General features: G+C 45.6%; 1 protein-coding gene across 3 annotated transcripts in view; it reads right to left on the reverse strand.

The window, feature by feature from the left end:
- Nucleotides 1-7,918: 7,918 nt before the first annotated feature.
- The window catches only part of IKBKB (inhibitor of nuclear factor kappa B kinase subunit beta), a 61,497-nt gene continuing 56,423 nt past the window's right edge, over nt 7,919-12,992 (reverse strand). For 2 of the 3 annotated variants that reach the window (XM_059155880.1, XM_059155882.1), the window contains 3 exons: nt 12,447-12,574; nt 9,905-9,995; nt 7,919-8,846 (listed from right to left, as the gene is read on the reverse strand). In XM_059155880.1, the coding sequence (XP_059011863.1) occupies nt 8,781-8,846; nt 9,905-9,995; nt 12,447-12,574 (285 nt within the window). In that variant the 3' untranslated portion in view covers nt 7,919-8,780. Of the gene's footprint in view, nt 8,847-9,904; nt 9,996-11,121; nt 12,021-12,446; nt 12,575-12,992 lie in introns of those variants that run through there. The other variant, XM_059155881.1, reaches the window with a different exon arrangement.

A 12,992-nucleotide genomic window follows, 5' to 3' on the forward strand; every position in this document is an offset into this window, starting at 1 on the left:
ACTTCATAAAGACGCTGCTAGAAGCCCACAGGAAACATAATTTTTGTCAGAGGGGGGTGCCTGAGTGATTCATTTCATTAAGCCTCTGCCTTCTGCTCAGGTCATGATACCAGGGTCCTGGGATCCAGCCCCATCTCTGGCTCCATGCTCAGCAGGGAACCTGCTTCTCCCTCTCCTTTTGCCCCTCCCCTTGCTCAGGCTCTCTCTCTCTCTCTCTCTTTCTTCAAATAGATAAATCTTTAAAAAGTTTTTTTGACAGAGAAACGTTAGTCTCAAAAGAAAGCAAGGATGTCTGCTATTAACACAATTGTGCAAACAGTAAAGGCATTAGTATTAGAAATGACAAAACCATAATTATGTGCAGCAGAGTAACTCATACAGGCAGTGCAATAGAATCAAGATAAACTGTTGGAACTAATAGATGTTCAGTAAGGTTCCCAGACACATGATTGACTTACAAACATTAATTCTTCTCTACCAGTAACAACCAGTGAAAAAGAAACTGTAGAGATAAAACATATTGAAACAATGACTTAAGGGACGCCTGGGTGGCTCAGTTGGTTGGACGACTGCCTTCGACTCAGGTCATGATCCTGGAGTCTCGGGATTGAGTCCCGCATCGGACTCCCAGCTCCATGGGGAGTCTGCTTCTCTCTCTGACCTTCTCCTCGTTCATGCTCTCTCTCACTATCTCTCTCTCAAGTAAATAAATAAAATCTTTAGAAAAAAAAAAAACAAAAAACAATGACTTAAGTAATAATATAGGAAGGTCAAAGAAGTAAAGCAAGTAAATGTCAAAGAAGTAAAGTAAAATTCCTGGATGGTCAGGAACTTGTAGAGAATAGGCTTGGAAGACTGCCAGCAGGGAGGATCAGAGAAGAGGCATGGGGATGAGCCTCTCACAAAGGACGCAAGACTGAAGACACCTGCGTCTCACGTGACTGCCCACCAAAGGATGTCCACTGTCCCGGAGGCTCTTGATAATAAGACTGACAGCGTTACACGGTGTGTGGATATCAGTCAGTCTTTTGGCCCCATCATCTCACTGTTTGCTCCATAGGCTATGACCACAGTGGCCGTGGTGACGGGGAGGGAGGCTCAACAACGCACAGGCTCAACAACAAGGTTCAACGTCCTCTTACGAAGTCTGACCTGGTAATGCTACCGTTGACCTGCCAACTGAGACTAACACTAGCCCCCAAGATGGCACAACTGCCCTGGGAAACAAGGCAGCCAATTAATGGCAGTTGAATGAATTAGAAGCAGCAGATTTTCATTCTTACTGTGATTTCTTGCTGGAATAGATACATAGTCTGCACGTGGAGTCGCCTTCCCTGTCTGCTTCTGCTTGCACCACCGTCTGTGGCCTCAAAAGAACTGCGATCCCTAAAGCATTGCTTCTGATCAAAGAACTGATTGCACAGCAAAGCCATATACCCATCATGCAAAAGTGCCTGGGATACCTGAAATTGGACTAGTTTAATGGAAGATATGGTTATGAGACCAGCTGGCCACAACATCCGATCGAGGTGGAGTTCTGTTTCACAGGATGCAGTCTGTACATTGAATCAGAAAGCATTACATGATGCTATCTCCTTAGAGTGAGAATGCATAGGTCTGGGATTCAAAGGGTGAAAAGTAGGAGGGACTTCCCTCACTGCATATATAAAAACCCACTTGCAAAACTTGGGCTTCCCACATTGGCAATCTTGATGTCTTCTTGTCTAGAGCTCTTAATGCCCAAGGACAGGGAGTACTTCAACCAGCAGCACCACAATGATTCCATTGAATTGGGAAATTTCGGGTTCCTATGCCATTGAACCAAAAGAGGTTACTACTGATTAGAATGTTGATCCTGATTGCCAAGGAGAAATTGAGTGATTGCTACACAGTCAGGGAAGTGGGGACTATGGCTGGAACCAGGGGGTTTTCTGGGGCTTCTCTTGATACATTTCACATGCAATAGTTAAGATTAATGCAAAATTATGGCAAAAAAAAAAAAAAAGAGTCTGTATGATTTTGGACTTGGATCCTTTAGGATCACTACACCTGACAAAGATTCCTGACTAGCTGAGGCTGTGGCTGGGGGCAGGGGAAATACAGGATGAGGAGTGGGAAAATAAACCTATAGCCATCGGTTCCAGGCTCACGGAAGACAGAACCACTTGTAGATGCAAGGACTGCTGTAGCTTTGTGTATTTCTTCTCTTACGTGTGCTTTTTTGCATGTGCTGCCCGTTTTCTTCTCTCTCCTTCGCAATACAATTTTATACACAAGCTTGTCGCGGCCGGCACGACAAATTGACCAGGAACGTGAGGGTAAGAGGATGGTGAAAAGAAATTAAGAGACAAAGAGATGGGGGCAGGAGGAGAACCAAGGAGGATGTCCAACAGTGCCGAGTTTATTCAAGGCTGTGAGGCATTATAGAGCTAAAAGAAACAATCATATGAAAAGTATCTAATTTTAGCTGATTACTAAAGAGTTTGCAACAAGCACAGAAAATCCTTCAAGCTTTCCCATATCTATTTCCTAAACATCAATAGCAGACCTTCTAGCGCCAGATGTACTGACTTCAAGGCCACTCAAGACATAGTTTGTGTAAGCACAGCTCAGTCTTACAGCGGTGTAGTCTATAGCCCGTGCAAGGACCAGCCAAGAATTTCTGGCCCCAGCCAAATCGTCTCTATCTGACTAGCAAACGTGTGGGAAGTCACGTAGGCGAGGACCCAACACATAGCACACACCCTTTCTCAGGGCTACTCGACTTTATTGACCTAAGCCTTTTGTTCGGCTATTCAGCCTTTAAAGGAGGCACAAGTTCAGGGCCTGGTTTGGTTCTCGTCTCAAGCCTTACCATGGCCTCCCACACAAGCTATTCAAGATACACTGTACAGCTTAGTGTGATGGAATTTGGGGAGCAATTTATATGGCTAGTGAGAGATACAGTGATTGTTGGGTCTGTGCATCTTTTGCTCTGGGGGGAAAGGTGAGAGGGTTTTATGAAGGATACCTGTATCCTGGTAGGTGGAAACAGAGTTATTTAGTTCTTGCATGGAGGTTTCAATGTACGGAGAAGGATGCATATGGAAGCTGACAAGTCAGCGGGGCGGACATGCTGATTACCGATCTATTGCTGCTTCATTCCAAATCCATCCTTCATTGTCTCATTTTTGCTACTGGGACCTCTCTCTCTTGCCAACTGGCACAATTTCAAACTCCGTCATAAGGGACATTAGAGGAACGCTGGAAGAGGAAGGGGCTCTTCTTTCTGGTTCCGGTGGGCTCCTACCGGCAGCTCCCAGTGTGTGTGGCAATCCGCAGGAAGATTCCCGTTGCACCTCAAAGGTGCCATACCACCCCTGTTGGCAGTTTCTCGGTGAGTTGTGCGGTGCAGCTCCTCCCAATGGACAGCTTTCTATAGCGCCTGGACAGCAGCGTCCCAGTGAGTTTGGCCAACTCAGCACCAAACTCCCTCATCACCCAGTGGCAAGCCACAGCCACACCCCCTCCATGCAGTCTGAATCTCAGCTGGGGCGGGGGACAGGGAGGTTGGGGGGTGTGCAGTGGAGCTTTTTTAGCTATTGGGGTTATGGCTACTCTCTTTTTCTGCTATGCCTGCATTCTTAGTTTTCCTTACCCTTTAGAAACCAATTTTATAATTGGCTTCAATAAAATCTTTAAGATTCTATAAAATATTTTTTAAAAAAGATTATTTATTTGACAGAAAGAGAGAAACAAAGCAGGAATACAAGCAGAGGGAGTGGGAGAGGGAGAAGCAGGCTTCCCGCAGAGCAGGGTGTCCAATGCAGGGCTTGAGCCCAGGACCCTGGGATCATGACCTGAGCTGAAGGCAGACACTTGACGACAGAGCCACCCAGGAGCCTCAGGAGTCCATAAAATCTTAAAAAAAAAAGGGGGGGGGGAGGGTGGCACCTGGACGGCTCAGTTGGTTAAGAAGCCAATTCCCTGTTACATTAAATTTTCCTTGTTAAATCTGCTGTGTAGTTTCATTCCCTTGACTGGACCCTGAATGAAAGAATTATGATAATAGTATTGTAGTTATGATGAAAACAAACAAAAAAAAAGGGCTACACTTTTAGAAATGCATGCTGAAAAGCATATGGGTGAAATGTTTTAATGTCTGAAATTTTCTTCACTAATAGAGCAGCTGGTGAAGAGATAAGATGATTGTCCAGTATTGATAAATTTGAATTTGGGTGACTAGAATACAGAAGTTTATTACACTACTCTGTGTATCTGTATATTTGCCAAATCTTCACAGAACAAGTTTTTTAAAAAACTCTGAACATCCTGATGTTAGGGCACAGTAACTAAACAACATTCCAACCAACTGGGAGGCAGTTTGTGTTGAGAAAAATTGGACTTCTGCCCATTCCTCAACACCTCCAAGAAAGAAAGTCACTGTTGAGACACCTCTTAGCCCTCTCAAGGTCAGATTTAATTTAACCTTAGTAGAACTCTCCATGCCTCAGTTTCCTCATGGATGAAATGAAGATAATGAAAGGACTTACCTCATTAGAATTGTGAGGACTGCAGGCGACTACATTTTTAACAGTCATAAATCCACTGAATTGTAAGAAACACCCTCATTTTATGTACCACTAAGGAAAAAAATGCTATCAATTAAACTGTGGCACAATGTCTTCACTGTAATCCTGGATGACAAATGGATTAGTCACACCAGCCTCTTGTTGTTTTGAAATTTTCTAGCTCTTCTGAGGGATTTGGCAATTTCTCTTGCCTTCCGTGGCATTGCTTGACACGTGATAAACAGTCTTTTTCCTTGTAGTTTGGTGACAAACGGACAGCCTCTCCTACTTTGAGGTATATTCTTTTCTTAGGACCGATAAAAATTAGACTGTTAACTTTGAAAGAAAATATGGAATGACAGCCATGTATCCTCAAGAAGTATTTATTTGGCCAATATCAGATTTATGTTCACTGCTTTGTTTTTATGCCTTTCTGGGTACAGTAGATTTCTGTCTCAAATCAAACCAAAAGGGTCATATTTCTGAAGAGATTTTAAAAGGCAATTAAACTCAACATGGGTGGTACCAAACGGATACAGCTCCATTGAGTGACGGCCATGACCGAGTTCATGCGTATAATTCACAACTGACACCAATCCCTATAACTGTGACCTGCCATTGATTAAAGATATAGCCCACTGAGGAAAAAAATGTGTGGTAGGGTTGATGAAACACGCATTTCAAGCAAAGTTAGTTCATTGTCTGGCAATTCATACATGCTGGTCTTATTCCAAACACGTCTTGTAAAGACAGTGTTTTTCCTCTCAAACTGCCCTGTCTTATATAGTAGTTACTTGTCACATGTGACTATAAATATTTAAAAGGAGCGGCGCCTGGGTGGCTCAGATGGTTTCACATCTATCTTCAGCTCAGGTCGTGATCTCCAGGTCATTGGATGGAGCCCCACGTCAGGCTCCCAGCTCAATGGGGAGTCTGCTTCTCCCTCTCCCTTTGCCTCTCCCCCTGCTTGTGCTCTGTCTCTCTCTCTCTCAAATAAATAAAATCTTTTAAAAAAACATTTAAAATGAAATTAAATAAAATAAAAATTCAGTTCCTTAGCTGCCCTAGCCACATTTTAAATGCTCAACAGTCATATGTAACTAGTAGCTACCTACAGGCCAGAACGGATAACATTCTCGTCATCACACAAAGTTCTATTGAACAACGGTTTTCTAGGAAATTCTATCAATTATAATATCAAATTATATGTCATAATATCTTTATTTAAAGTTTTGAATCTTGCTTAAATTGGGATCAAGATGACATAGGGGAAGAAGGAAGCACTACCTCATTTATTCATCAGGATGGGTCTAGAATAAAGGATAAAGATAAAATTAGCCTTGCTGACTAGCAAATAGATTGCTGTCAATTTGCAAAATTCCCTATAACAGGTGAGTGGTTCAACAAGCTGTGATAAATCCAGAGCCAGGAGTACCACTTGGTGTAAAAAGGACACAACTTAGATGGAAACAAGAGTGTTACACTGAGTGAAAAGAAGCTAATTTCAAATGTCATACACAATCTGGCTCCATTTGTATGACATTCCCAAAAGATTATTATAGAGATGGAGAATGAAGAGAAATTCGTAATTTCGAGGGATCAGGAGTCTTGGAGGGGAGGACGGTGGGTGTTTAAAGGGAGAACATTAGGGAGACCCGCGTGCTGACAGGACAGTTCCGTATCGGGATTCTAGTGGAGTCCCACAAATCACGCGTGAAAAAATGGTGAAGAACTATAGGCACTCAGTGAACCGGCATCACTAACCTGCTTTTAATATTGTAGTGTTGTTACATAAGATGTAACCACTAAGAAAAACCAGGTGAAGGAGAATATTTGCAACTTCCTGTACATCTGTAATTATTTGTAACTTCCTGTAAATCTATAATTATATTAAAAGAAATTTAAAAGAACTTAAAAGAAATTGTTTTGAAAGAAAAAGCTAAAACAAAACAACAACAAAAAAACCCAAAAAACCAAGAATAAAGAAATCCCTGGAGGGAGAAGCCCAGTTTTGTGGATGGGTACCATATTGGGGGGGGGGGTGGGCACCAGGTTACGTTGGATTATCCAGATCAGCCCCAAACTGAGTCACAAGGGTTCTAATATTAGGGCACACGGGGAGGATTTGACAGAAGACAGAAGGGCAACAGGACCCTGGAGGCAGAGATGCAGCGGCAAGGGAAGGATCATCTGGACTCCCCAGAAGCGAGAGCAAGCAAGGAAGACTCTCTCCTGCAGCCTTCCGAGGAAGCGCTGTCCTGTCAGCACCTCAGCCCAGACTTCTGGCCTCCAGAACTGAGAAAGAACAAACAGGTCGTGGCTGTGGTAAGCCACACAGTGGGTGGGAATTTGCTCCAGCGGCCCTGGGAGTCTAACACCACTAGAGGGAGTAGCTCTGCAGTTGGGCCTGTGGGTTGGCCTCTCCCCATCCAGCCGGGGGCAGATGAGGAGAAAGGAAAACCCAGGGAACTCACCACCCGTCACTGCTTGGGTCCAAGTTCTCGAGCCAGTCTTTGGCCTTCTACCTTTCAGCGACTACTTGTACTTGTGTAGATAACGTGGAAGGATTTTAGTTATACTCAAAGGGAGGACTGGGGAAAGTACATCTACTTCATGTTTTTGGGAGCCGGAGTCCTACCTTGAGTTTTCACCCAATTTGCATATTCCAGTCACATTCGTCTTTTTAAACCATTCCACTGGTGATGTCATTTTCTTGATCAGAATTCTTCAGTGACTCCTGAGTGCCCATAAAATAAGCCCATAAACCCTTAGCCCAACATTCATTCCCTCCCCAGGCTGGCCCCATCCCAGCCTGTCTTTGTGGTCTGACTTCCTACTATGCTCCTCACCGGTGTTTCCGAAACCATGCTGTCTCCAATTCCAGCTCTTCGGGATGTTAAGAAATGTGACACTCACATGGGGCGGAGAGGAGAAAGGCTCTATTGTCCGATGTGTCCCGTGAACAGATCGACACAGTTGAGGCTGTTTATAATCACAGGACTCTCAAGAACTTTAATATGCTAGTGTACAGTGTGACTCTCCAAGAGACAATTAAAGCCTGAAGTGTCTCCCAAACCTCCTTGACCTTGACCATGAAACCCTTGGTACTGCTTCCATGGAAGCCAGTTTGTGAAACTCCTCTATTCCAACTTCCTTCTCTGATCAAACTCACCTATTTGTGATCATCTGGACTCGTTTTGCTTTCCTGCTTTGATGCACAGAAGTCTGGTGAAATCTCGAAGAAGCTGTCCTAAGTGCGGACCCACAACACATGACCCACGTGCTACTCAATTTTATGACATTTTGTGTTAAGTTGGTTTTTGAGTTCCCAAGTCCTAACCACAAACATTGTAAAAATAGATTGTTTGAGTTCTGTTACAAAATATAGAAACTATTTTTTAAGTAAGTCAATTTAATAATACTGCTAGATGACAGAAGCAGGAGCTCCCCTGGCCCAACGCCGCCCCACGCAGCTGCGTCTGAGCAAGGGCAGGAGTGGGCACAGTGTCCGCAGATGTGGGGTTGACAGGTCCCCTCTTCTTCTTTCCTTCCCCATGATGACTCACCCCCAGGTGGTCTCGGGGACCCGAGGGAAGGAAGCTGCTCATCTGCGCTGGCTCTCGCGAGCAACCCTGTGGTGGAAAGGACAGTGGCCGGGGAGAGCTAGCGTGTACCTACGAGGGAGCACGACCACTAAAGTCGCTGGGGAAAGGGACGTTTTAGCAGCAGTGAAATGAAAAGAGGAAGAGAGAGAATGGGGCCAGGCAAGTCTACCGTTTAAATCTGTCTGGTTCCGAATCCAGATGGAACACTGGCTGTGAGGACAGGTGGATCAGGGCCTTTGGAGATCGGGAGGGTCAGGAGAGGACAGGCTGACATCGAGTGTCATTCATACTTTGTCCTGAAAGAGTCCCGTTAGACATTTGTCCAGCGGTCTGTGGGCAAGTACCTTGAGCACATTTCCAGAGCAGGGGAAGCAGCCCATGCCTGGCCTCAGTGTTTGCTGAGCCTCTGTGATGGAGGACTTTTCCAGTGTGCAGACGACGTTGCTGGTAGTGCCCACGGAGGGCCACACCCCTGGCCTGCGGTGAATGTCACAACTCCCAGGGAAAGTGAGAGGAGCCTTTGTCTGGGTGCCGATGACTTCTGAGATGTCGTTAGAACAGGGGGCCAGCATGGGAGGACCTCAGGCCAGGCAGCCCCATCAGGTGGTCAAGGCCACCCACACAGTCAAGAGGCCTGTTCCAGGCTGTTCTGTTCTTCTTCCTCTGTCTGTAGCCAGCTCCAGTCTAGAGACTGAAAGTCAACAGGCACGTTAAAAATACAGGGGCTACCACTACACCCCGGGTTGTTTGTCTTCCTTGGGACAGCACAGTTTAGATCAGCATAATTTACAAGGAAATTTCAATCCTCTCATTAAGAGTAATTTTGTTATTAACGGCTACTCTTGGGCTAAACCTACGTTTTCAAAACCATACAGGAACTTTCCCTTGGCCTAGTGAGAAGTCCCTCAGATGCTGTGACCACGGAAACTAGACGGGGAGTTTCAGTATTACCGGCGGCTCACAGCACTTACTTATGCTCACTGTGGGTAGGTGGTTCTCAGAGCTACCTCAGCCACCCATTTCCAACGCTACCAGATGAAACGGCCGGATGAGACTTCCCTTTCCTCTGGCAGAAGTGCCCCTTGGCCATGAAATGCTCAAAATACGCCCTGTCAGGAGGAGGACACACAGCGACGCAGAACAGAGAAAGCCCCTCACCGGAGATGGACACCCGAATAAGTAAGAAGTGATTACAATCACCAGTGGTGTCCCGTCTGATTCCTCTGACAACTGAGAAGTCAGGGGGAAGCTAGCAGGTCACGGTCTTGGCAGGAAAGGGCCTTTCAAAAGCTGAGGAATGACTTCGGGTTCTCTCAGCAACGTAAGCTTTGCCTTAAAATGTACTTGTGTCTTGACTCACTTTTTGTCAGGCTGGCTTCCCTGTAACTAGTACTACCTACCGCTAAGCCCCCTAAGAGGGGGTGCTGTGACAGGGTCTGGCCCTGTCCCCCGAGTCTCGCATAGTACTCCCCACCCAGAGACACTCAGCAGGGAGAGAAAGACGTTCTCAGAATGACATCACCTCCCTTATAAAAATGGAGCATTGCAAGGGTTAAATGAAATACTGCACATCAAGTCCCTGTCCCCCTTCAGTAATTGTTAGCATGGCTGTGAGTAATAACATGTACTAGGAAATTGTTAAGCGTAGACTGAGACGGAAGACACGCTGGATTGCCTTTCCGTTTTCTTTTTCTGGTTTGCCAGGGAAAAGACGGACACGGAATAGTGGGGATTTACGCAGCCGGTTACCCTCAAACTCTGGTCCTGTTCTTTGATGGTGTCTTGCATTGCATGTTCTAGCTGCGAACACAGGGTGTGCGCTTCAGTCACCAGCTCTCCACTGGAGAAAAGGATCACAGTATTAGAAAATGCTTGTCGTGGTTTTTCCGAGATAACACTATTGTTTAGAAAACAGGCTACAGGGGCGCCTGGGTGGCTCAGTGGGTTAGGCCGCTGCCTTCGGCTCAGGTCATTATCTCAGAGTCCTGGGATCGGGTCCCGCATCGGGCTCTCTGCTCAGCGGGGAGCCTGCTTCCTCCTCTCTCTCTGCTTGCCTCTCTGCCTACTTGTGATCTCTCTCTGTCAAATAAATAAATAAAATCTTTAAAAAAAAGAAAACAGGCTACAGAGCTTTGGATAAGATTTTAAAAATTAAATTCCAATTACTTTGACCCCGAGGGTCTTCAAGTGCCAGGTCCTGACGAGTCATCTCACTGACCTTGCTAAGCACTTTTCAGAAGCCCACACCCAGCCATAAGTCAGCATTACCGTTCACAGTGGGAAAAAGAAAATCTCTTTTTAATTTAGAAGTTAGAAGTCAGTGAGCGCCCTCTGACTTAACTAGATAGTTGAATTTAATTCTCTCCAAACTGCCAAAATCTGAAGATATCCCATAAATCACCTGTTTTCCAATTTTTGAAATAGAACAAAAAAATTATGTAGACCAAGTAATTCCACCATTTCCACAGTTCCTTGAGATCTGTGAAAAAGTAAGTCCTGGGAACTGATTGAATTTGATCCATTCTCTCTTCTCTAGGATTAGAAATGCACCTGTCAGTTCAAGAACCTCGGTGGGGAGAGAGGGGAGAGTACAATAAGCCGCTGTCCTGTTCCAACCTCGGCTCCATGACACATACAGACAACCTGTGCTCCTGGAACGACTTCTCCAGAGCCTCCAGGATATCATGGGGGCACTATGGCCAGTGCAGGGAGACAGTGCCCTGGAACTGCTCACCTTGCAAAGCCTGACACTCTGCTGCAAGGAACACAGGCCACGTTTTTGCTCAGCCCCTTCCACGTGGCTCCTAACTAGGTTGAAGATTCAATGCCAGCTCCAGAGGGCAATGGGAGGGACACATGACCTGGTTACCATCCTTAAGCTCACTGTGGGTTGGGGAGAGTTAAGAATCTAAGGCCACGTGTTAGTACCACAACACACAGGCTAGGAACTCCCCCAAGCACAGGAATAGGACTTTTAAAACAGCTTTATTGAGATGTAATTTACATGCCATAAAGTTCACCCATCTAAGCTGTATTAATTGGATAGTTTTAGTATATTTACAGAATGACACAATCTTTACAATCTAGTTTTAAAACATTTTTATCATTTAGAAGGAAACTTTGTACCCGTTATCAGCTCTTTCCCATCGCCCCCCTCCACCTGCCCTAGGCAATCATTAATCTATTTTCCATGTCTGAAGACTGGGTCCCGGGAATGATTTTAACTGGGAATGATTTTAACCGAGAATGATTTTAACCATCGCCAGTGCCTAAGGCCAAACGCGAGTAGAAGGTGTTGAGGAAACTGCAGGGGGCTGAACTAGAAACAAAAACCCGCACAGGCGGTCCAAGAAGAGAGAGCTCTGTGTGTGTGAATGGTCAGGGCACTGGAGGAGGGGGAACCAGATATGGACAGCAGATATGTGCTGCAGATAGGAGGAAGTTGGCCAGAGGTTCTGGAACCTCAGTGAGCATCAGCAACCAGCTCAGGCTTCTGAAAAGCTGCCTGCTGGGCCCACCCCTGAGCCATTGACCCAGCATCTACATCTAACAAGTGTCCAGATATGGCGGCCGCTGCTGGTCTGGGTCAGATTTCCAGAACCAGCCGGCTAGGCCAAGAGTTTGTACGGGAACAGCAGATCAACCTGGAGAGTGGCTCCGAGGTGGCCGTGTAAGTCTGAAAAAGCTCAGCTTGGATCCTCTAGGGGAATGGGAAGCTGCTACTAGTTACCGGCCAAAACAGTAACTTGATCCAATGGCATTCTGTGAAGATTCACTCCAACAGAAAGGGCTTGGAGGTGGTACTCGACAGGAAGCAGGGAGGGGAAACATGCTGTTCACCACCTCGTGGCTATGGCCCAGGAGACTGGAGAGGAAAGCAAGGGAGTGGGGGTTGAGGACAGGCAGAAGGAGGCAAACTGTAGGTTGGTAACTCAGAGTGGTGGGGGGTGAGGAAGAGGCAAGATGACAGTGGCGTGGCCACCAGAGCATGCCCTGTGGGGAATACAGTTTTGAACAACAGATGATGGCTGACATGACTAGCACTTTCCATATCTTTATTAAGCAATTCGAAATCCAGGCCTCAGACAAGAAAAGTACTTAGCTAGCAAATTACACGGGAAAAGGAGAGTAAAATACCACATCTGCCTGGCATATGAACCAACACAAAGAAAAACATGCATGAAATCGTTAGATAGATGAAATGATCTCTCAATGATAAACAAGTATTTCGATTCCCATGCTCTCCCGATGTACCCGTGGCTATCACGCCTGGCAAGGAAGAGTGACCCACCTTTTCTTGATGGCCTCGGGTAAGCTGTTGGGGGCAGCAGAAGGCTGAGACAGCAGCTGACCCGAGTGACTGAGGCGAGAAGCATTCATGCTGTCTGGGCTTCCACTGACAGGACCACGGACTTTGCTCTGAAGGACAAAACCAAAAGAAAATCAACAGAATTTTGGAGCAAATGATCCCAACTTTGCATTCCCACCATGGTATTTTCTCATGAAATAACTGGTCACAAGACACTAGCTAGTCCTATAAATTATGACTCAACATCCCTTCTCATGACCACAGTTTACATTTCGGCTTAGAAAATCTTTGTCTATAGGTGTACTTTTAAAAATGATTTTATTTATTCGACAGAGAGTGCACACATGTGCAGAAGCAGAGGAAGAAGCAAACTCCCTGCTGAGCAAAGAGCCAGAACGCTGAGATTATGACCTGAGCCAAAGGTAGACACTATAGGTGTACTTTTTCTTTTTCTTTTTTTTAAAGATTTTATTTATTTATTTGTCAGAGAGAGAGGGAGAGCCAGCGAGCACAGGCAGACAGAATGGC

Source organism: Mustela lutreola, chromosome 18 (assembly GCF_030435805.1).
Source record: "Mustela lutreola isolate mMusLut2 chromosome 18, mMusLut2.pri, whole genome shotgun sequence".
Classification (NCBI taxonomy): domain Eukaryota; kingdom Metazoa; phylum Chordata; class Mammalia; order Carnivora; family Mustelidae; genus Mustela; species Mustela lutreola.